At 44.1% G+C, this 22,301-nt stretch overlaps 1 protein-coding gene across 2 annotated transcripts in view; it reads left to right on the top strand.

The window, feature by feature from the left end:
* Fmn1 (formin 1) overlaps window positions 1-22,301 on the top strand; it is a 363,061-nt gene that overhangs the window by 99,795 nt on the left and 240,965 nt on the right. Inside the window, exons 1-2 of one of the 2 annotated variants that reach the window (XM_032903891.1) lie at window positions 8,325-10,351; window positions 11,741-11,858. In XM_032903891.1, the coding sequence (XP_032759782.1) occupies window positions 8,969-10,351; window positions 11,741-11,858 (1,501 nt within the window). In that variant the 5' untranslated portion in view covers window positions 8,325-8,968. Of the gene's footprint in view, window positions 1-8,324; window positions 10,352-11,740; window positions 11,859-22,301 lie in introns of those variants that run through there. The other variant, XM_032903890.1, reaches the window with a different exon arrangement.

The raw sequence follows: 22,301 nt of genomic DNA on the forward strand, positions 1-22,301 counted from the left end.
TAGAACTTGGTTTTTGTCATAACCACACAACAACAGTCTCTGTAGTCATTTCAGAAAAACCTTTGGCACTTGTTTTCCTAAAAAGAGGTTTGAAGGGTTGGAGAGCTCTCAGTGTTTGAGAGTGCTCGCTGGGTTCAGCTCCTAGTGCCCACACCGCAGCTCACAACAGCCTACTCCAGCTCCAGCAAGTCTAATGTTCTTTTGGCCTCTACAGGTACACAGAAGCAAACACACACACACACACACACACACACACACACACCTACAACCACCCATGCTGGCAAGCACGCATACTCTTGTCACACACACTCTTTCTCTCTCACACCCATATACCTCACACACACACACCTCACACATATAAGAGAGGGTGAGGGAGTAGAGAAAGAGAGGGAGAGGATCGAGAGAAGGAGAGGGAGAGGGAGAGAAGAGAGAGAGGGAGAGGGAGAGGGAGAGGGAGAGGGGGGGAGAGTGTTGATTGGGCTCCTTGCGAAGTCAAAGCAGGGATGTACTTAACTTTAGTGCAACAGTGACATCTACTGGTGAAATATTTGAAGCTGTCTGGGACTTGGCAGGCTGCAACTCTAGGCAGCCTGGAGGGTAGCAGTGCCCAAACGGACTTTGAAAAGCTGCTTCCTTTTCCTTTCACGATTGTAGTCTGGACTTTTTTGTTTGTTTGTTTTTGTTTTTTTGTTTTGAAGTACCATAAACCATGAAAACCTAGTTTTCTTTCTTCTATGTGAATGAAATTATGTCTTTACTTAATTTATTACAATTACAGAAATCATACACAGCCCTTGAAAACTATTTGAAACGTAGAGGGTGCTTGTGGGGGCTCAGAACCAGCTCACCATCTCAGCCCAGTGGCACCATGTGAAACGTTAATAAATTTCGTTTTAGTTTTTCACTGTTCATGTTTGTTTTCAGTGAGGGTATCTTTTAAAGCAGGCACACTGCATTCTACACCTTTCCTCCTGGCTTACTTATGCTGTTCCAAAGTCTTTCAGATAAACTTTCAGTGATGGTGTGGGATCAAGGCTATGCTCGGTTTCGCCATTTTCTCGTCACCAAGTGCCGACCTTTCAGCTTTGGAAGAAGATCCATTTGTGCCCCTCACTATTAGGACGCTTTCCTTATTATAAATTCCCATTCCCTACAAGTGTTCTGGGGCTTTTGATAGCATCATTACATAGAAAGGAAGTTATTTTCCTGGAAATATTAATGAAAATATACTATCTAAATATATATTTATATACTACCTATATGGATATGTAATAAAAGTAAAACATATTTGCATGCCTCTTGGCTTTTCATTAATTATAACTTTTACAAAATGAGAGTAGTTTCTTCAGGGTAGACAGGTCTCTGGTTCCTACCCTCTGGACTCTGGATTTCCTCTCTTCCTTTTAGTTTTTTTTCCCCCTTCCTCAGTCAATGTGGCTTAAATCTTTCAGGTTCAATGTTGTTATTCCAATTGAGGCTTCCACTCAGAACATTCTCCAATTTGGAAAATTGCGTGTGCACCCTTTTAGTAACAAACACACCAGCGGTCTCTTTTGGGGGGAGAAGTGGGGCCAAGCTTTAGACACTGTGCTCTGCAGGTTTCCTTTAAGATCGCTGACTTAAACCAAACTTATTGTCTGCTAAGTTGTCTGAGATGCCGGTTGAGGATCAACTTTCTCCATTACTTGAGGTGTGTGATAAGGTAGACTGTTACGTCAGGGAATACATGGTCAAGTCAGGCTGTCCCCCTCCCCACATTAGTCAGTAGGCAGAGAGGGGGTAGGGTTGGAGACATGCAGGCCCAGTCTTAGCCAGGGCTGTTGCTGTGATGAAATAGCATGGTCCAAGGCGGCGCAGGGAGGGAAGGGTTTGCTTTCATTCACAGTTCCACACAGCCGTTCATCATCAAAAGCAGTGAGGGCAGGAACTCTAGCAGGGGAGGAACCTGGAGGCAGGAGCTGATGCAGAGACCATGGAATGGTGTTACTTATGTTGCTTAAAGGCTTGCTCCTCGTGGGTTGCTCAGCCTACTTTCTTATAGAACTGAGGACCACCAACTCAGAGATGGCACCACCCATCGTGGGCTAGGCCTTCTCCATCAACCACTAATTAAGAAAATGCCCTACAGGTTGGGGATTTAGCTCAGTGGTAGAGCGCTTGCCTAGGGAAGCGCAAGGCCCTGGGTTCGGTCCCCAGCTCGAAAAAAAAACCAAAAAAAAAAAAAAAAAAAAAGAAAAAGAAAATGCCCTACAGCTTGCCTATAGCCTGACCTTATGAAGACATTTTCACACTTGAGGCTCCCTCATGATGATTCTGGCTTTTGTCAAGTTTTCATAAAACTAGCCAGGACAGGTAGGAACAAAATGTCCTGAGGCTTACCCTAGTGACCTACTTCCTCCTTCTAGGCCCCAACTCTTTTCTGTTCTCACCACTGTCCAGTAGCCCATCACACTATGAGCCTTTGAATAGATGAATCCATTGATGAAGGTAGAACCTTCTGGACCCAGTCACCTCCCTAAACCCCCTGAACACTGCTTCATAAGGAACCAAGGCTTCAACTCATGAGTTTGGCCAGGGCATTTCAGATCCAAGTCATTACAAAATCTAGGGACAGAGAGGAATACATTACCAGGCAGTACTTTGATCAGTGTTATACACTGGACCAGCACTGCCCTGGCTTCAAATGTGGGCATGATTTCTAGTGTTAGCTTTAGATTACGAGTTTCCTGAGCCTTTTTCTGTGGCTGTGCTGACTCTTAATTGTGTGTACGGATGGCAGCTGGACCATTTAGTCACTGCTGGGAGTTCAGCATCCGTTAATCATAGTGAAGCCTGGCATTAGTCTGGATTACTAGAGTCTTTCCATCCTGCCGGATTGTTTAGTTACTAAAAGATCTAGAATGCAGAGCGTCTTGGTTTCCTTGATAAAATACCAGGACCAAAAGCAGCATGGGAGAAACGGGTTTATATTTTGCCTTCCACATCCCAATCATGGTTTATCACAGAAGGAAGTAGGGGGCAGAAACTCAAGGCAGGAGCCTGCAGACAGAAACCTAAGCAGAGACCAAGGAATGATGCTTCCTATTTGCTTGCTCCACCTGCCAGGGGTAGTGAAACCCAGAGTGGGCGGGGTCCTCCCACGTCAATCATTCATCAAGAACATACCATAGACTTGCTACAGGGCATCTGACGGAGACCTTTTTTTGTTGTTGTTTTGTTGTTTTAATTGAGGTTTGTCTTAGTTAGGGTTGCTATGGCTGTGAGAGATGCCATAACCATGGCAACTCTCTTAAAGGAACGCGTTTAACTGGAGCCCGTTGACAGTTTAGGAGATTAGCTCATTGTCAGCATGGACGGAAGCCTGGCAGGATGCCAGCAGGCATGGTGCTGTAGAAGGAACTCAGAATTCAACATGGGGATCCAGAGGCAGCACGGGGACAGGGAGCCTCTCGGCCTGACCTGGGCTTGGGCCCACCCCCAGTGAGGCACCTCCTCCAGCAAGGCCAAACCTTCTCCAAGGAGGCCATACCTCCTAATCCCTTCATACAGTACCACTCTCCGGTCACCAAGCAATAATTCAGTGAGCTTATGGAGGCCATTCTTATTCAAACGGCCACAGGTTCCTCTTCTCAGATGACTCAGCTGTGTCAAGGGAACAGAACCGTAGCCAGCACAGCAGGGAAATACAGAACGGCATCGGCATCGAATTACCAAGCTAAAGGGATTAAAACAAAAGGTTTTTTTCTTTAAGGTGATCTCTTCTGCCTCCCTTTCAGTGTTTCAATAGAAAAGAAAACGGTTACACTATAGCTTTAAAAAAAAACACTACAAAATAGAAATCACTTATAATTAGATGGATCCAGTACAAAACCTGGCTCTGCTAGTCCTTGGTTATCTAATCTCAGACTTGCCCTAATTTCTTTGAAATGCCCTATAACATCTATAGCAATGCCCAGTAGAGTGTCTGCTTAGCAGATGGGTCAATTTAAATGAATTACAATGAAATCATATTAAGCACTTCAGTTTTTAGTCACTGGCCATGTTTTAGATGAATAGAGACCACCCGAGTGGAACCACTATTGACTGTTTCAGAGGGAAAGAGATAGAATATTTCTTTTATTGTACAACTTTCACGGAACAGAGCTAGTCTTTTAAAAAAAGAAAATGAGGCTAATGATACTTTTCTCAGCTTTGTGGGCAAATTTAAGAAAAATTATATAAAGAACCCACCATGCCTAATACTTACACAGGACCAGAGTGGCATCCAGAAACACTGTCTCCACCTTCTGCCTTGTCGCATGCTTTTCTCATCTATTTGCCTTTTCTTCTTTACCTCCCTCCCTCCCCCCCACTCCTGCTTTATTATGTTGTGAATTGAAGCTATAGTTTTGTCATGGTAAACAAGCGAGCCTCCGACCACTTCGCTATCTTCCCACTACTTGGTTTGTTATTTGAGACAGGAACCTGGTGTGCAGTCCAGGCTGGCTTTGAACTCACTGAGTGACTCAGGCTGCTCTCGGACTATTTCTCTTGGCTCTGCCTCTCACGTGCTGGGACTAGCAGTACATGCCCATCTTCATTTTGTTCTAGGCGTGTCTCCATCTTCCCTAGCCTTTTCTATTTTCTCCCTTAAGTTACATATATAAAACAGGATTTGGGGAGTTAGAGTTTTGAAGTTGAACTAATTCTCAAGATAACTCAGTAATGATGGAAAGTAATGGCAAGTATAAGTTCTTCTCTCGCAGGCAGAATCTAGACTTTTTCAAAATGTTAGATCTATCTTTCAGTGTCACGTAAAGCAGAAGTGTAGGGGGAGGCTCTCCTGGGGAGCACGAGGAGATTACAAGTGTAGGAGGAGGCTCTCCTGGGGAGCACGAGGAGATTACAAGTGTAGGAGGAGGCTCTCCGGTAGAGCACGAGGAGATTATGAGTTGAAGGAGATAGATGTCAACAAAGCACAATGATGCACATGTATGAAAATATCCTACTGAGACCCATGATTGCATATGCTAAGCAAATAATTAACATAAGAATTAAGCAGATACCTAGCTGTAGCACCAAAGAGCTGTCTGGAATTGCTGCTTGGGAAGGAAGAGAAACAAGCTGCATGAGACAAAAGTAGTTTATTACATTCCAGACCCTCTTGGTAACTTTTACCAGAAGCAACTAGTAAAAGTTTCTCCAGAGACTCCATGTCTGCTACTGTAGTTTCCCTGTGGCACAACAAAGTTTCTCTCTTTGCTTTGGAAAATCCCCAATATCCTTCAGAAACGTGACCCACGACATTCTGTACCTTAGTGGCTGCATATCCCACCAGCCACATAAGTAGAGTCAGATTTTCTGTTCCCATTATTTTACTTGTCATTCATAGGAATCCCCTTCCCAGATATCTTTGATACTGGCTGGAGGAATCCAGTCTCAGAAATATTTGATAGTAAGAACATCACCAGCCTTGTAATGGCCAACTTGATCTTACTTTTCACATCTATAAGAGTAAATCACTGTGAACGGAGCAAGTCTAATGAATTGAATCAAAGACAAAGCACAGAATCGAGCTCTCATGGTGAGGATGGGCAATCCCAGATGCGTGGCTGACTGTCCTTGCAGGCAGCTGAGGGAGGGATGGAAGACACTCCAGATCTACAGACCCTTCCACCCCCAAAATGGTTGAGTTGGTTTGAAAACCATCTTGACCTAGGACATGTAATAAAAACTAGAGTGAACCTTGTGACCCTGTGCGGAGTCACCTGAGAAAACCTTATACTAATCACCCTATGCGGGTGAAAGTGATGGAAAACCCAATCCTAAGCACAGACCCTGAAACACTCAAAGGAATCCCTTGAGAGAATTGACTCTGGAGTCAATTCACTTGGAGTATAGAAGAGACAGTGACCTGGGACTCTTAGTCCTGTAAAGAAGAGAACAAAAAAGTCTAATGCAATTGACAGCTGTGAAATATTTGCAAAATCTGATGGTGGTAATGTTGGCCAAGTACCTAACAGGTCAAAGCTGGAGTCAGGAATGGACAGAGGGAGGCTTCACCTTCCCATGACTGGTTGGGCAGCCCTTGAACAGTAAGTGACCATCTCTCTGGTTGGGCCATGGGGCAGGCATAGTGAGTCTAGGCCCACCTTTGCCTTAGTCCTTGAAAAGACAGAACATTAACTAATCTCAGTAGAGATTACATTACCCTCTGCCTATGACCTACGAAACTTCTAGAAAATTCATTTTTCTCTGTTAGGAAGTCTGCTGCTGGAAGTTTCTCTCATTTACCCTTCATTTCTGACAATTCTTTTATAATCTGTCCTAAATAAACTATTGAATTACATTTAAATAAATAAATATTCAAATGCCTTGCCCTAAAGTTTCTACACTGGAAACTCATAATCATTCTTTGTCAGTAAATTCTTTGAAGTCCATCTCTGTGTCTTCCCAAAGGAGAAGTTATACCTGAGATCCTAATAAGAGTCTACCACCTTTGTATGTTAGACTCAGCCATATGCGGTGTCCTGTGACAGCAGGAAGCCTACTTCTGAGTTGTAGAGGATGGTTAAGTGCATCCTAGAGTCAAGTCCTGGCTCCCTTGTTCATTGACCCCGTAAACGGAGGTTATTTAATCTTTTTTATCTCAGTTTTCTAGCAGGAGAAACAGAGTGCATTCCAAGCTATAGCAGCTACCTGTATCTATTGAATTAGTGCATGCAAAACATTGAATACAATACTTGGGCACATAGTAAATGCTCAATTCTAGATATTACTCTATTCATTTCCACCTGCTACTCTGTGAAACCCTACTCGGTTACTTTCTCTTGACTCTGATTTCTTCATTTAAAATAAGTCTAAGAAAGCCTTAGGATCTAGAGCAGAAGGCTGTCAATGCACCAATCTCCTGATCCATTTTCCATGAGACGGTGTTGGCACCTGTGGCTAATGAGGGCCATGCTGGAGCCCTGTGAGTCAGCCCAGTGCTGTGGGCCACTACATGTTAGAGGACTAACAAGCCTTTCCAGCTTATGTTTTTGCCAAAGTCTGTTAAGATGCCTAAAAACGTACTCTGGACAAATACCTGAATAAATGAGCCATCGTCAGAGAGAAGGAAAACACCGTGTACGCTAAGCTTGTCTTCCTCCCTAGCCCTGTGATCTATGAGTGTGTAGCTCATGAAACTCGAGTGGTGATCCCATCTTTCCACAGCCTCCGAGAAGTCAGATTTTTATCAAGTAGGCATTTCCTCTAGAGCGGAAGCTTCATTTAGACATGTAAATGGCACCAACAGATCTTTCTTTTTCTCTTGTGCCCTGCCCTGGTATTTACTTTGCTTTGTTTAATTTTGTTGTTTTGCTGTGCTGGAGATTGAGCCTAAAACTTGTCCTTGCTAGCTGCACATTCTGCCCGACTGAGCTACATGTCTAGCACCACGCCACTTAAGGTTACTTCTCTTACTACTTCCAAAAACGTCAGTGCCGGGACCAGTTAGGGTTTGTAATTTCCTATAAGGGTCGGTGGAATAAATACACCCCCCTCCCCCGCTTTATTTCTGTTTTCCCTTTTTGCAGTCATACATTGTTAGAAATGCCTTGCTGCAGCCAGAATCCCTCAGACCTCTGGGGTTGGCAGGAAGCTGTCCTACAGGTAACTGGGTATCTTTGATTCCCCACCCCATATCCTCAGACTGCAGCATATAATCGGAATGGTGTTTCATCTAATCTGGGCTGGCTTTGTTTTTTGCTGTTTTGCATAAAATGGGCAGCGGAGACCAAAGTGATAATAGATATTTTAGACTTTTAGAGAACAATAGATCGTTGTGGATCTTGGGTGAATGTCTAAGAAAGCAGGTTGTGTGCTAAAATCGTGCTATGCCAGGACCATTTAATTTGGTTGCAACACCAAAGCAGAGAAGAGTCCCTCCACCAGGATTCGTAACTCCTGAGTGACTCCAGAGCGAGTCACTGCTGTGGACCAGAAAGAAACCCGAGGTTGGTCCACAACCCAAGACAGTAATCATTCCTACAGGGCTGGTGCTGTTTATTTTGCTGCCCTTTCGTAGGTGGACACTGGGTGCGGTGGGCGTGCTTGTCTAAGTACCTGTTTGTAGAACACTCAGGCAGGGCAGCGCTAAGGCAGCAGTAACCTGAAACCAGTCTAGTTGGTTTTCCTTCCCAGCAGCCAGAGAAAATCTGCATTCCAGATGAAACCTGCCGGCTAGCTAAAGAAAAGCATTTTAAATCAAAAGACATTCCAAGGGTAGTAAATTAACTGCTCTCAGAGTTGTGGGCACTCTGAGAGGATCATTTTTCTTTACTTCCGGTCCTTGATTAAGGGTTTCTAAGAGACTGTTGATGTGGGCAAATTGCTGGGTTTAGGGCCTCGCAGCCCAGGCCTTTGATTACCATCCGATGGGAAAGAGGGCTCACTTTGGTCATTTTCTGCTGATTCACTTTGGAATCTCTTGGGCTGCACCAGGGGGTGGTTCAGGGCTGTCCGGACCAGCTTGCCGGCTCAGCACTTTTAAAAACCTCAACTTGCTCACCAATGAGGAAGTTGAATGCCACTAGGAGAATCGTAGGCTCTGGGGCGGAGCTCCTCCTGAAGTCCTGGGCTGGGATTACAGGACAGGCTGACTTTGCCTGCGACAAAAAGCCTTTTGTCCTGGGGAGTAAATACGGAAGTCCAGAAGAGCAGCCTACCTGCTCAATTGTAGTAAGGTGTGCAGCCCCAGCTGCTTTGGGGCATAGAGTTGCCCAGACTTAACAAGTTGCCTTGGGCACGCCGGCATCGAGCAAACCGGAAGGGAGGACGCTTGTGACCTGAAAGAGACCAAGTGAGTTCTCTGAGCTGCTGAAAGCCTGGCTCCCTCCCCGGTGCTGTCGCTCCCTGTCCTGTAAGTCAAGAGCAGATGGAGCGGATAAACTGAGAGAGCAGGGCAGGTAACACAAGGCAGAACTTGTGTCAAGGGCACTGCCGGGACATGGAAGAGGTTGGTAACTCTCTCAGCAGCAGAGATGTGCTGGAACCAGACAAATCCGAAGCCGGACTTGAGATGGCTCAGTCGATCCTGAGTAAATTCTCTATGAAATCCCTGTTTGGATTTACAAGTAAATTGGACTCCTTGGATCCTGAAGAGGAAGATGCTGTGCTGAAGGCATTTCGCAGTGTAGAGGCGGATCCCGCTCCTGAGGGAGGCGATCCAGGTAAAGGCTCAGATCAGCCACAGACAGAGGCTCCAATTCCACCTGATCTTAAAAATGATGGAAAGTCTGCAAGGGCGGAGACAGGATCTGAGGGAAGTCAGGGGAAAGGCAGATCAAATGCCTCTTCCTCTGGTTATGAGCTGCTTTCACCTGCAACTGTGAGTGTGGACAGCGAGGAAGTCATCTGGGTCCGCGGGACACTGGTTCATACCACCAGTGATTCTGACTCTGAAGATGGAGGCCAGGAGGCAGAGGAAGGAAGCGGCCTTGATACCCAAAAGCCCACCACAGTTATTTTATGTGAACCTTCTCAAGAGCCTAAAGACAGACCAGGGGATTCCGAAGAAAATACTGATGCTGGGAACACTGATGGTGCAGAAGTCTGTGCTGAAGAGTCTCCGAGAACTTTACCTGAGACAGGTAGCAGACTGGAACCTGGTGGTGATGGTAGCCATTCTGCAGAGCACAGCCCTAGGGAGGGCCAGGCTGCAGAAGAAGGGTCTCAAATCCCACCCGCAGCAACAGACCAGACTGTAAGTGTGCTTGAGAGCACTGTTTCAAAGAGAGAAGCTCCCGGAGAGAAATCCTTCCAACTTCCAGCTTTCTTCAGTGGGCTCCGTGTGCTGAAGAAGGGGGCTACCGCAGAGGCAGGGGAGACCATCACTGAAATCAAACCCAAGGACAAGGACGGGGACCTGGCTTTGCTCAAGTTGACCCAGCCTGTTCAGAAGTCTCTGATACAGGGAGGCCCACAGACAGTGAAGGGCCAGGTTAGAGCAACTGACCCGAAGGCCACGCCCACTCTCCTGGAGCAGCTCTCTCAGCTACTCAACATTGACATGCCAAGAACCGAGCAGAAGGAAGCGGACCCCCAGGTCCACGGTGCCGAGGAGGAGATGGGTTATAGTACTGACCAGGAGAGCCAGAAGAGCCCTGAGGATGCCCACGTCCAGGGTGACCAGGTGAAGGCAAAGCCACCAGAGACTGCTCTGGAGGCCTTTAAGGCCTTATTCATCCGTCCCCCCAAAAAGGAGAGCACAGCTGACACCTCTGAGCTGGAGGCTCTTAAGCGAAAGATGAGGCATGAGAAGGAATCACTACGAGCTGTGTTCGAGAGGTCCAAGTCACGGCCGGCAGACAGCCCATCTGATCCCAAAAGCGTATGTAGAATTGGATTATGCATTTTGCCATAAAGTTATCCTGTAATTTTTTTTCTTTCTTTCTAGGTTCCCTGTGAAAATGAATCTTAGTTGCCTGTTATCATTATTATACTTCCTTGATAAAAAAATGAATTGTGATGCTAAGTGTCTTGCAAAAGAGTTCTAAGTTGGACAGAAGTGCTTCTCTTATGTTGTCCTTGAATGTAATTAAGTGGGATCTATGTGTGGATGTAATGGGAAGGAAGGGAAAATGTGCACCCTGAATTTGAGCATGCTGGCCATTGTGCATTAGTGAAGTGCTGTGATGTAGAAGGATAGTCCAGATTTATAGGGGTTCCTTTACCATGCAGTCATACACCTGTGAACACTAGGCGCTCCCTTTAGCAAAACGTGAGTTTATGATGTAACCAAAATGTCCTGTGTTGTTTATATAGCGTCCTGGTTGAGTACTGAATTTAGAATGCGTGCTGGATTTTAATACCAACTCTGCCATTTATGATAATTCCTGAGCCTGTCTTGCCATATCCGAAAAGAAGAAGCTGGCCCTCACCCTTATGGAAGAGTAAACGAAATCAGCACCAGAGAACCTAGCAAATAAAAGATGTCATCATTCAAAGAAATTGGAAATTAATTTATAATGACCAGGGAGTGTTTGGCATTGAACAGTGGATAGAATTTCTTGTCAAACATCAATTCAGGATAGGATTATCTTGTCTCTGTGTATGTTTAATTGAGCTATTAAAAGTTAAAGTCTGGAGAACGGTTATCATAGATTCTAGTTAAACCCACACACAACGTAGCATTCTAATTGCAAAATTCAACTCCTTAAAAAAAATTGAGCACAGAGTCTATCTCTTTTATTTTGTAATGAGAAAGAATCAAAATTAGTGTGGAATGTTCAGAGAAAGAAGTGTGTCTTCCGTTATTGCTACATTCACGGGAAATGCAAGCTTAGTCCTTACGATATGTAATTTGTTTTGATCAGAGTGGCAAATATCCCTGTAAGTGGGCCAGGTGATAATGGTTTGTTTCTGCAGTTGAGAGATTCCATGTGCCCTTTAAAAGGGCTGAATAACAAACACAAAGGGTTGCGTGTTAGGTAGTCTTGAATGCTTTTGTTTTGTCTTTTATTTTGTTTTTATGTTATGTTTGCTTGTTTGTTTGTGTCGGTTTTATTTTTTAACTTTAGCTTTTACCCCAGCTGATCTTTTACCCTCCCAGAAAAAAAAGGTTCATCTTGTACCGAGACGGCTCAATTACATGTAATGGGAGCAACATACCACTGACCATTAACGTGGATATTAGAATCAGTGTTAGGGTGCATGGTTTCAAGAATCAGTTGACTCTGGCCACACTTACTTAAATTATTCTTTACCTGTTTCTGCACAGCCTGACCAGAGCCCCACAGAGCAGGACGACAGGACTCCAGGCAGACTCCAAGCTGTCTGGCCACCCCCAAAGACAAAGGACACAGAAGAAAAAGTGGGACTGAAGTACACTGAAGCAGGTAACGTGAAAGGAAACTGGCACCCAGGAATGAGCCTCTTCCCACAGTGGCATTTAGTTCAAGTTCAGAGGACTCTCAGCATGGGGGCGTGTTTCACCGTACATTACAATGCAGAAGGCTTCTTCTGCTGTTGGTCTTAGCATGAAAGCACACCACTCTCCCCATTTACTATGAGTGAACGTCTCAGGGACGAAACGTGACTGCTGTGCGATGAATGGAAGGGGGTACGTGGGTCAAGTAGGAGAGCCTTTGGGGAGCGAAATGGAGCAGGTAGATTACAAATTCTTCTGGAAGCAGGTGGTTGGGCACACAGAATGCTTGTGTGAGCTGGCAGCATCGCTGGAAGAGGCGAGTATGATTCTCCAGGACTGTAATCTGATGTTCTGTTTGTCTCTGAGTAATGCTTCCCAGAGAAAGGAACCTTGTACAGGCTGAACATACAGATGCCATATCAGTTACTCGCTCACTCTTGTTAGACAAAGCTTCGTTTAATGCATGTCCAGTTTTAAGACACCCTACCTCTCTGGAAAACTTCCCAGGAACTCGACTTGAATCTATTTATAAGGAATAGGGCTCTAGATATTTTACTCTTTAAGTGGAAGGTTAAAAAAAATCATTGTAGAACTAGACATGGATATATTTTAATTGTGCATCTCTCTCTCTCTCTCTCTCTCTCTCTCTCTCTCTGTGTGTGTGTGTGTGTGTGTGTGTATGTGTGTGTTAGGGGTAGGGGCTGTGTTTTATCAAAATGCTTTGCTTTACTTTCTTCCTGGTATTTGGAAACTTATCTGTCCTACCCAGAGACTGCTACTCCAAAATATGGTGACAGTGCTCTTTTCTTTATTTAATTTAAAGGATTACCTAGAAATTATCAGGTGCTAGAAAAGAATTTCTGACAGCTTTTCATTTTCGTGTTCCAGTTTCAATCTCATAGTAACTTCCCTGAAGTGAGTTCTAATTGAGATTCTGGACTGGCGAGTCCTGGGAAGGGGCCTTGTCCCATGCTAAGCTGAGTTTCTTTGAGGCGCTGAGGCTGCTGGCCCTGGAGTGCACCTCTGATCTCTGCTGAGTTTTCACTTAACTCCATGGTGGGTAAAAAAAGGAAAGCTGTAGTCTGATACACCCAGACAGGTCACTATTTTCTATCTCAGTCCTGGTCAATATTCAAGGGAGAAAGGGTTCCCGCTCGAAAGAATCACTTACAATCCCTTGTCTGTTCCGTGAGCCTAAGGCCTTTGCATTTCCCATTTTCTCTCTTCCCCATGGGATAGGGGAATCTTCACTGTGACACCATGTGACTTCCTCCATGTCCCCGACGTTTTTGTCTGTTCCCATTTTACCCATATGTTAGCAGTTCATTGCAGCAAATCTTTAGAAGGTAGAGAGAAGCCCTTTGCTCTTCTCTGTGTGGCTTTTTGTGGCTGTGGTGGTGGTGAGCAAGCACGTAAGTTCAGTCTGCGTGGTGTGTAGAAATACTTCTTTCTGTAAGGGGCTCAAAGTTTAGTTATGCAGCAGGCTTTGTGCAATATCAAGTAGTAGTTGAGAATGCACACCTTGGCAGGGGGCCCTGGAGGTGGTCGCTAGCCTCCACATACGTCATCACAGACTTGCGTTGTCTCTGGGACAGTTAACTACATCATAGCATGTTATCATTTTTCTGCACTGCTTTTCTTACAGGATTAACAACGAAAACCTCATCCTTAGTGAAAATATGTATAGCTACTTCAGTTCCCAGCATGCGTGCAATTTCTCCCAATTGGAATGCGATCTAGGATCACAACATTGACCCCCACCAAGTCATTTGCTTAGCGTGGTGTAGTGTGAGGTTTAAATGCCCTGAAATTGCCTAAACTTACAAAACAAAACATAGCCTACAGTGAGTCTTAATTCATGAGTTAGAGCTTTTAGTCTTGATCTCATTAGGATAGCGTGGCTACCTTCCTTGCCATGGTGGGCATTTGCTAAGTAGACAAGCAAGAAGTAGATGTCATAAGTGCTTCTTGAGTGCAGCCTAGTCCTGTTTTCCATTGCTCCTTAGTTCTTGCTTTGTGTCATTCCTTTGTCTTCCACTTCTGGAGGCTCAAAGGGGCATCCATCCCAGTTAACAGTGGCTGTGATTCGTCGCCCTTCTAACATGGTTGTCAGAGCCACTTCAGACCTTAAATGACCTTGTGAGAAGGGGACAGGTGAAAGGCACATTATTGATAATTCCATTGGGTAAGACAGCAGGGTGGCCATGCACTCCTGGGAGCCCCTCTTGGTTACAGTACTTTGGCACTACTCTGTTCTGTGTCTGCTGCCTGGATGCCTGGGAGCCTAACATACTGGTGTATGTTAGGGGATGTGATGTCCAAAGAAGGATAAGACATCCCACACATTTTGTACCTCCTTGATAATTTTGAGAAGCTAATACCACCTCTTCCCCACCCCCCTCATGCTCATCTTATAAGCTCTGTTGTTGAGTAAACTGAAATCTCAGGAATGGTTGCAACTGAACATATTTTGTGAACTCTGCATTGGTTTGCCTGCCCCTAGGGGAACATACTGAGATCAGCCAGTCTCTAGGGAGCTTAGAGACATCAGTTTAAGTGAAGGCAACTCAGGGCACCCAAAGTCTTGAGCTTTTACATCTTCGGTGTACTTCAGCGTTCTCAGGATTTATTAGTCACCAATCTAAAGAGACAGGAGAGTAAGAAAGAACTCAGTGTTTTATTCCGAGTGGACACTGGAATTCTATGCTGATGAGAGAGGTGGTCAGTTCATGTAAAGCTTTCCCATGAGTTCCTCCTACTCTACCCACCCTGTGGTTCCCTAGGCCATTTCTACTGTCATTTCTTAATAAGTACTCTCCGTAGTGACTTATGAAATCACTTGATCCTACAGATTACATTTCATTGAGGATAAAATGGAAATGAGCTAAAATAGGAGAATCTGTGAATCTTTTTTTTTTAAACAAGAGCACAAATCTACTTTTATTTATTTACTCTCCAGTAGTTTAAATCTGGGATGGGTACAACATCACATGGATTCTGTGTCCTATGGTCTTTGCAGGAAGGTTGCTTCGGATTTTGGCACAACCCATACACTGTTTTCCATGGACCCGAGTTACTTTTCCCCAGACCACTCTGATTTTGTTTGGTTTGTCTCCAGGAGTCACTGTATTGTTTTTTGCTTTGTACACATAAGCACACCTCTTGCCTAAGTAGAACTCAGTTTCATCTGGGGCATAAACACCTTCAATTTTAAGAAGAGCTGTGTGTTCTCTTTGGTTGCTGTTTTGTCCTAACCGCAGTGTCCTTTGCCTTACAGAAGCTTTGCAGTTTTATGAGATCCTATTTGTTGATTCTTGATCTTAGAGCATAAGCCATTGGTGTTTTGTTCAGGAAATTTTCTCCAGTGCCCATGTGTTTGAGATGCTTCCCCAGTTTTTCTTCTATTAAGTTGAGTGTATCTGGTTTGATGTGGAGGTCCTTGATCCAGTTGGACTTAAGCTTTGTACAGAGTGATAAGCATGGATCGATCTGCTTATCTGTGAATCTTAAATGGTGGCTTCTAGAGTCTTCCTAGTCTATGAGGGTACCTCACAGTGGTTCCTCATGTCCACTGCCAGCAGGCTCCCTTCTGCCATCCTGCAGCTACCAGCATCTTCTGCAGCTTTGAACACTGCAACCACTTCTCTCTAGGTTTTGCTGGAGTATCCACTGCCTCAGATTGGCCTGTGTCCACATCAAGGGCATTGTTGTCCCTGCTCTCTGAGTCCTTGGAGCCTTGGTGATGTGCCAGTTGAGAGCTGTCACTTAATGGACGTCCACAGGGAATGGAGTTGACCTCTACATAGGAATTGAGTTTGGAACTAACAGTGTTAACTCATACTGTCCCCGAAGTGCTTTGCTCAGATAGAACAGAATATTCCCACCCTGTTCAATATGCTGAGCCTTCCTTCCTATATTGTTATGGTCAGTGTGAGCCAATTCTGTGTTTTGAATGTCTCATAATAACTTTGAGTGAACAGAGCATTTTACCCCCATTTTACTTGGCTTGGCTCAGCTGGGACATAGTCCTCCCAGAATTCTTTCTCCTAATACCACTCTTTGGTGTTGATGCGCTCTGTGGATGGTCTTGTGCTGTGTTTAAGTGGGTTCCTCTGTTACAAAATGCAAAGAGAAGCCAGGTCATCTGGAGCCACTTAAGAGACAGGTCATAAAGAATGGTGACAGCAGCAAGCCTCGAGAGGCAAGTTAATCACCCCCTGTGCAGGTACAGTGCCTGCGTTCCTTAAATGATTTTTCCGCTGCTTTTTTCTTCTTTCCCTCCATTTCACAACAGAATTTAATTTGGAACAAAAATTCAGGTTTTTGTCCCTGAGTTTTGAATTGATTTCACGGCAGGGTTTTAGAATAACTGTCCTCTCTCTAAGTTCATGCCTGCATGGACTTCCTGTGGCTGTGTTTGCATAGTTCCTTGGCATCTGTAGTTCTGTGGTGCTGTCGCAGACCTCACAGCTCAGCACCCCCAATTCTCCTGTGAACTTCAAACAGTATTTTCTGCTCTTCTGATCTATCTGTTCCTTCAAACCTCTTTACAGAGGGGTCTCCTTTGGGAGTTTTTCTTGGGATAACATTATCTTGTTAGTGTGAGGTGAGGATGAAAATTCTTAGTGTTTGCACATATTATAGAAAACCTTATCTAGAGCATTTTATGATTTTTAGAAAAATTTAAAATTATTTGCATATATAAACAGTTATGCATGTATGTGTGCCTTGTACTTTAATCTGAATATATCTCCAGACTTATTATTTAATAATGAATGCTTTGTTTCAGTTTGTTTCTTGGATTAGTTCTCTGATTTTAGAATATTTCTGACCCTGATGACTAAAGCTTCTTGGGTTTTGTGTACTTCCTTTCCAAGTCCAGAGTTTGTCCCAGTTCAGGTCACGTTTGGATGCACCAAATACTGAGGACCCTTCTCTGTCCTTGGCTTAGTGATTCTAAGTATTTTGAGAGTTTTTAAAACCCTAGTCATGGAGGCTGGAGAGATAACTCAGAGCATATAAGTGGTCTTCTGAAGGAGCAGGGTACCTGACACCCTCCTTTGGCCTTTGAGGTCAGTGCGTGCACATACTGCACAGACACACACACACACACACACACACACACACACACACACACACAAAACACATACAAAAATTAACAAATCTCAAAAAAGCTAATAAAACCATGCAATAATAGCCAAAGCTACTGGAAAACATGCTGCCCTCAGCTTTGCGTGGTGTGCCTGACGACCAGACATCTGTTTGTGTGGCCAGGTTCAGATAGAGGAACCTCTCTCTCTCTGTTCTTGATACTCACTCCTCTTCTGCTACTGTGTTCTGTGACTGGTGGCATTTGTGAATATATTATTATGGTGAAACTCAAAATCCTGAGAGACAACGAAGTCAAAGCTTGCGGAATTAAAGATGTCCCCACTTGTTGGCTTGTCAGTCTCTTAAGAATGGCCCATGGGAAGGGGAAGAGGAGTGATGAAGAGCAAAAACACTTATGTCTTCTAATATGAACTGGGCACGTTGGTTTTCCTTCCTCTGTGCATCTAAGGAACCTTGTTCACTACTGGCAACACTTCGAGCTAGGCTCGCAAGCCATAAATGCCGTCCTCTGAGTGTTAGCGTGGTCACTCAGCTCAGGTTATGGGGTTGCGAGCAAACTGCCAGCATAGGTGGCATCTCCTGGGATGTTCATAGCCAGAAGCTTAGAGGTGCCAGGCTCAGAACAACTTGGAAACGTTTCCTATGGAGAGACCTGTGGATCAGCTCAACCCTCACCGGCGTGAGGATCTGCCTACCCTCGGGTTTGCGTCTCATTTGCCTGAAGTGAGAGAGCTCTTCCTGGTGAGTCAGACATCCTTGCTTCATCAGCCAGGGAGAGCTAAAAATACCATGGATTTATTGGCTCACTGTAGCCTGAGTTTTAATTTCCCATCCGTGGCTAACAGAGTGTGTGAATCCTGGGTGGATAGTGCCTTAAAGTCATGTGTCTAGATGACTTGTCTCATGCCCCCTTTAACTGCCTAGGCAGTGGATTTCCTCATCGTGTGTTCTGTGGCCATTCCACTCTGCCTGAGAGACCCTCAGACAGAGGAGACTCTCGCTCCAATCCTGAGGACACCCGCCACCCCACGAACACACGGGACTCAGTCTTGATGTAAAAACAAGAGGTTTACTCGGGATAGCAGTGCACTGGGGTTCCACACGGTCCTCACACAGGAGGATGTGAAGAGACTCGAACAGCAGAAACATACAGTGTTACTTAGTCATCTCAAGGCCACACAGTTTCATTCGCTCAGCTATCGGTGCCAAGGATATCTGACAAGGCAGATGTTTCTTGTCCTGGAGTTCCTGGGACAAGGCCGCAACCATATCAGTGCAGCTTTTCCAGTACCAAGGACGTCTGACTTGACAATGTTTTTTTGTCCTGGGGTTCCCAGGACAAGGCCACAGCTATCTCATCTGTTCTTGTGCCTGGGTAGCTTCCTGGAGAGTGGGTGGGAATGTGCTTTCTGTACTTTCTGGTCTAACTCCTAGGGGCTAAGCAGAGACCAACTTAAATTTTTTCATTTTTAAGAAATGGCTGCACTAATGTCAAGCGGGGATCTTTCATGCCATCACTTGCATGACGTGATTTTGATAGCACATAATTTAGAGATGTCCAAACTAGAGACCAGGACAGCCTTGCATTCTGTGGTGTGTGCAGAGAAGGGCAGAAGACTGGGAACCTGGAGGTGAAGCAGTGCCAAGCTTCCATTTGCTGTAAAGCTTGGAAAATCAACTTCCCCAAGCTAAGTTGCAGCTAAAACTTAACATTTATGAAGGGAATCCCAAGTGCAGACCCAAAGACTGTGTTCAAAGAGTTTAAGATGTGGCTTTTGTTTGTTTATACATTTATTTAGTTATTTGTTCTTCTGGCTAACTGTATATCAGCTTGACATATAAACCAGAGTTAGCTTAAAGGAGGGAACTCCAGTTGAGAAAATACCTCCATAAGATCCTGCTGTAAGGCGTTTTCTTAGTTAGTGATTGATGGGGAAGGGTCCAGCCCATTGTGGGTGGTGCCATCCCTAGGTTGGTAGTCCTGGGTTCTGTAAGAAAGCAGGCTGAGCAAGTCAAGGATGACAAGCCAGTAAGCAGCACCCCTCCATGGCCTCTGGATCAGCTCTTGTCTCCAGGTCCCTGCCCTGTTTGAGTTACTGACCTGACTTCCTTTGATGATGAACAGCAGTATGGCAGTGTAAGTCAAACAAACCCTTTCCTTTGGATCATGGTGTTTTCTTGCAGCAATGGCAACCCCAACTAAGACTTTTGCCTACCATTTGAGGAGTCACACACAGAGGTCAAAGGATAACTTGTAGGTGTCTGCAGTTCTCTTTCTTCCCTCAGTGGATGGTGGTGGTGACACTCAGGTCTCCTTTGTTGTATATACCTTAGCTTTCAAATCGCCATGCCTTCACCTCATGCTATCTTTTACTTCAGAGTTTTGCTGGCAAGTCTTTCTAAAGTTTTTGTTGTCATTGTTGCTACAATTTATGCTTTTTAAGAAAGCTTCCCCCAATAGAATGCAGAAAAAAAATCTGCTTTAACTAATAATGCATATACATGTTTAGATTTTATTTCCAAAGAAATATATTAATTTATATTAACAAACTATCGGTGATAATATGTAAGTTTTATTTTTCTCAAACTGATACCCAGCTTCCCAGCCCCATTTAGTAAATGCTACATTCTTGCAAAAGTGCCAGTCCACACCATGTATACAAATTCACCCCATATTTCTGTCTCTTTCCAGAATACTTATTTATTTTCATTTATTGTTTTTATTACTGTATTCACCCAGACATTGTGACAATCACTTCAACTTGCTTTTTTCTCTAGGTTCTTATACACACAAATTGTTGTATATACACTTTACAGTGAGTTTCCCAGGACTGGTGACAGGGCTCTGAGGTTAGGAAGGTGCTTGCTTGCACAAGCACAAGACAGTTGGTGTCTCAGAACAATCTCCTGCACACACAGAGGCCAGGTAGGGTGATGTCTGAGATCCCAGTGCTGGGGAGGCAGAGCCAGGTGGGTCCTGAAGGCTCACTGGCCAGCTAGTCTAGAAGAATCAATGAGCTCCAGGTTCAGTTAACTATGTCTCAAAAGACGCAACAATGTCCGTACACTGTCCTATACACGGAAACTGATGGTGATGACAAGTGATGTTCTCTGCATAGCTTACTACATTAACATTTAAGGAGAGAGTTCAGTCAGTAGAGCATTTGTAATACAAACATTAATCACCTCAGTTCAAGCCTCAGAACCCACCTAAAAATGCCATGTGTCAGGCCTATGTTGATAATCCCAGTGCTGGGGAGGTGGAGACAAGGATGTCCTCGATGTTCACTGGACGGCTAGCTTGGTTTAACTGATGATCTCTAGGCCAATGGGAGATCCTGTCTCAAAGGAGGTGGACGACGTTGCCAGTGTTGTCCCCTGGCCTCCACACACGTGCATGTATGCTCACACATACACAGTCACAAACGTAGAAATAATCAATAAGCTGGGCCTGGTAGTTGAGGTCTGTAATCCCAAGTACTCTAGAGTCTAAAGCAGGGGGATTCCAAGTTCAAGGCCATCCTTAATTGTAGATTAAATACAAGGCCAACCTGGGTTACATAGTGAAACGCTTTCAAAGTAAAAACGGCAGGGGCTGGAGAGGTGGTTAGGAGCACTTACTGTGCGCAGGTACGAGTGCATGTCTGCAAGACCAGAGGCCTGAGGGCTATGTTGGATGCATTCTTCAAAAGCTGCCCATCTTATCACACACAGTATAATGTTCTCAGGGTTCATCAATGTTGTGGCATTCTAAGAATACTTTGTATCCCTTACTGTGTTTTGTTTACTCATTCTTCTGATGTGAGTTGTTCCTATCCTTTAGTGTCAGTAGTGTACCTGTTTGATTGTGCAAAGCCCCTCTTCAGGATATGCCGTCAGTCATTTAGTTCTCTCTCTCTCTCTCTCTCTCTCTCTCTCTCTCTCTCTCTCTGTATGTGTGCATGTGTGTGTACATGCATAGTCAGTGCACAGAAGTGATATTGACAGATTATCACTGTCACTTTTTGAGGAATTTCCGATTTTTCTGTTTTTTTTTTTCCCCTTTGGAGGTAGGGTCCCAATGTATACCTTGGGTAGCCTGGGACTCTCTACGTAGACCAGGCCAGCCTTCAACTCTGAGATTTTTCTGTCTCTGACCACCCCCAAGTTCTGAGATCAAAGGAGTGTGTCACCACACCTGGCTTCTAGACTTAAAAAAAATAAAATAGCAATATAATTTTTCATTGCTATCAACACTTCACAAACTTCTATTTCTTTACATCCTGCAAGCATTATTATTATTTTAAACATAGCCATCCCAATGAATATGAATGATTTCTCCTGTGTTCTGAATTGCATCTCTAATGGTATGACACTGAACGTCTTTCTGAGTGCCTACTGGAGATATATATATATATATATATATATATATATATATATATATATCTTTATTGGAAATGTCTCTTCTATCCCTCTGCCCATTTTTTAATTGGACTGTTAACAGTAGAGAATAAATCAGTTTCCTTAGCTCTCTGCTGTCTGGGACAAATAAATCTGAACATAGCTAATAGTTGACATCTTATGTCTTTTTGGTTTCAAAGGCTTCCTTTCAGTGTTGTCCAGTTCATGGTCATACTGGACTAGAGATTTTATTCAATTCTATTACAGACCTGGACTTTTAAGTGCTGTTTGAATTTGTTCCACTAGGGATATTCTTATTAAAATGATTCATAATATTCTTCCATTTGATTGGTGGTTAACATTTTGATTTACTGATGAAGATCCGTTTCTACGTTCTTTCCCTTTTTTAAAAAAAGATTTATTTATTTATTATGTATTCATCACTCTGCCTCCATTCATGACTGCATGCCAGAAGAGGGCACAAGATCTCATTATAAGTGGTTATGAGCCACCATGTGGTTGCTGGGGATTGAACTCAGGAAGAGGAGACAGTGTTCTTAACTCAGTGTTCTTAACTTCTCAGCCATTTCTCCAGGCCCATTTCTACTTTTATGAAAAACAAGTCCCATGTAATTGTGATGTAAGGCTGAATTTTATTTGATAATTTTCTGATTATTTATTTGAATGCCCTCCAGTTTTCACCAATGTAATAGTTTAAGAAAGAAATGTTTCCCATAGACTCATGTATTTGAACACCTGGTGTCCATTTGATGTTTAAGAAGATTATAGAACCTTCAGGAAGTAAAGCATTGCTGGAGGAAATACATCACTGGGGGTGGGCTTTCAGAGTTGAAAGCTGCACCTCACTTCCTGTTCTCTATATCTCTGTGCTTCCTTTGTGGGATGATGTTATCTCCCT

This window comes from Rattus rattus, chromosome 5, assembly GCF_011064425.1.
Source record: "Rattus rattus isolate New Zealand chromosome 5, Rrattus_CSIRO_v1, whole genome shotgun sequence".
NCBI lineage: Eukaryota > Metazoa > Chordata > Mammalia > Rodentia > Muridae > Rattus > Rattus rattus.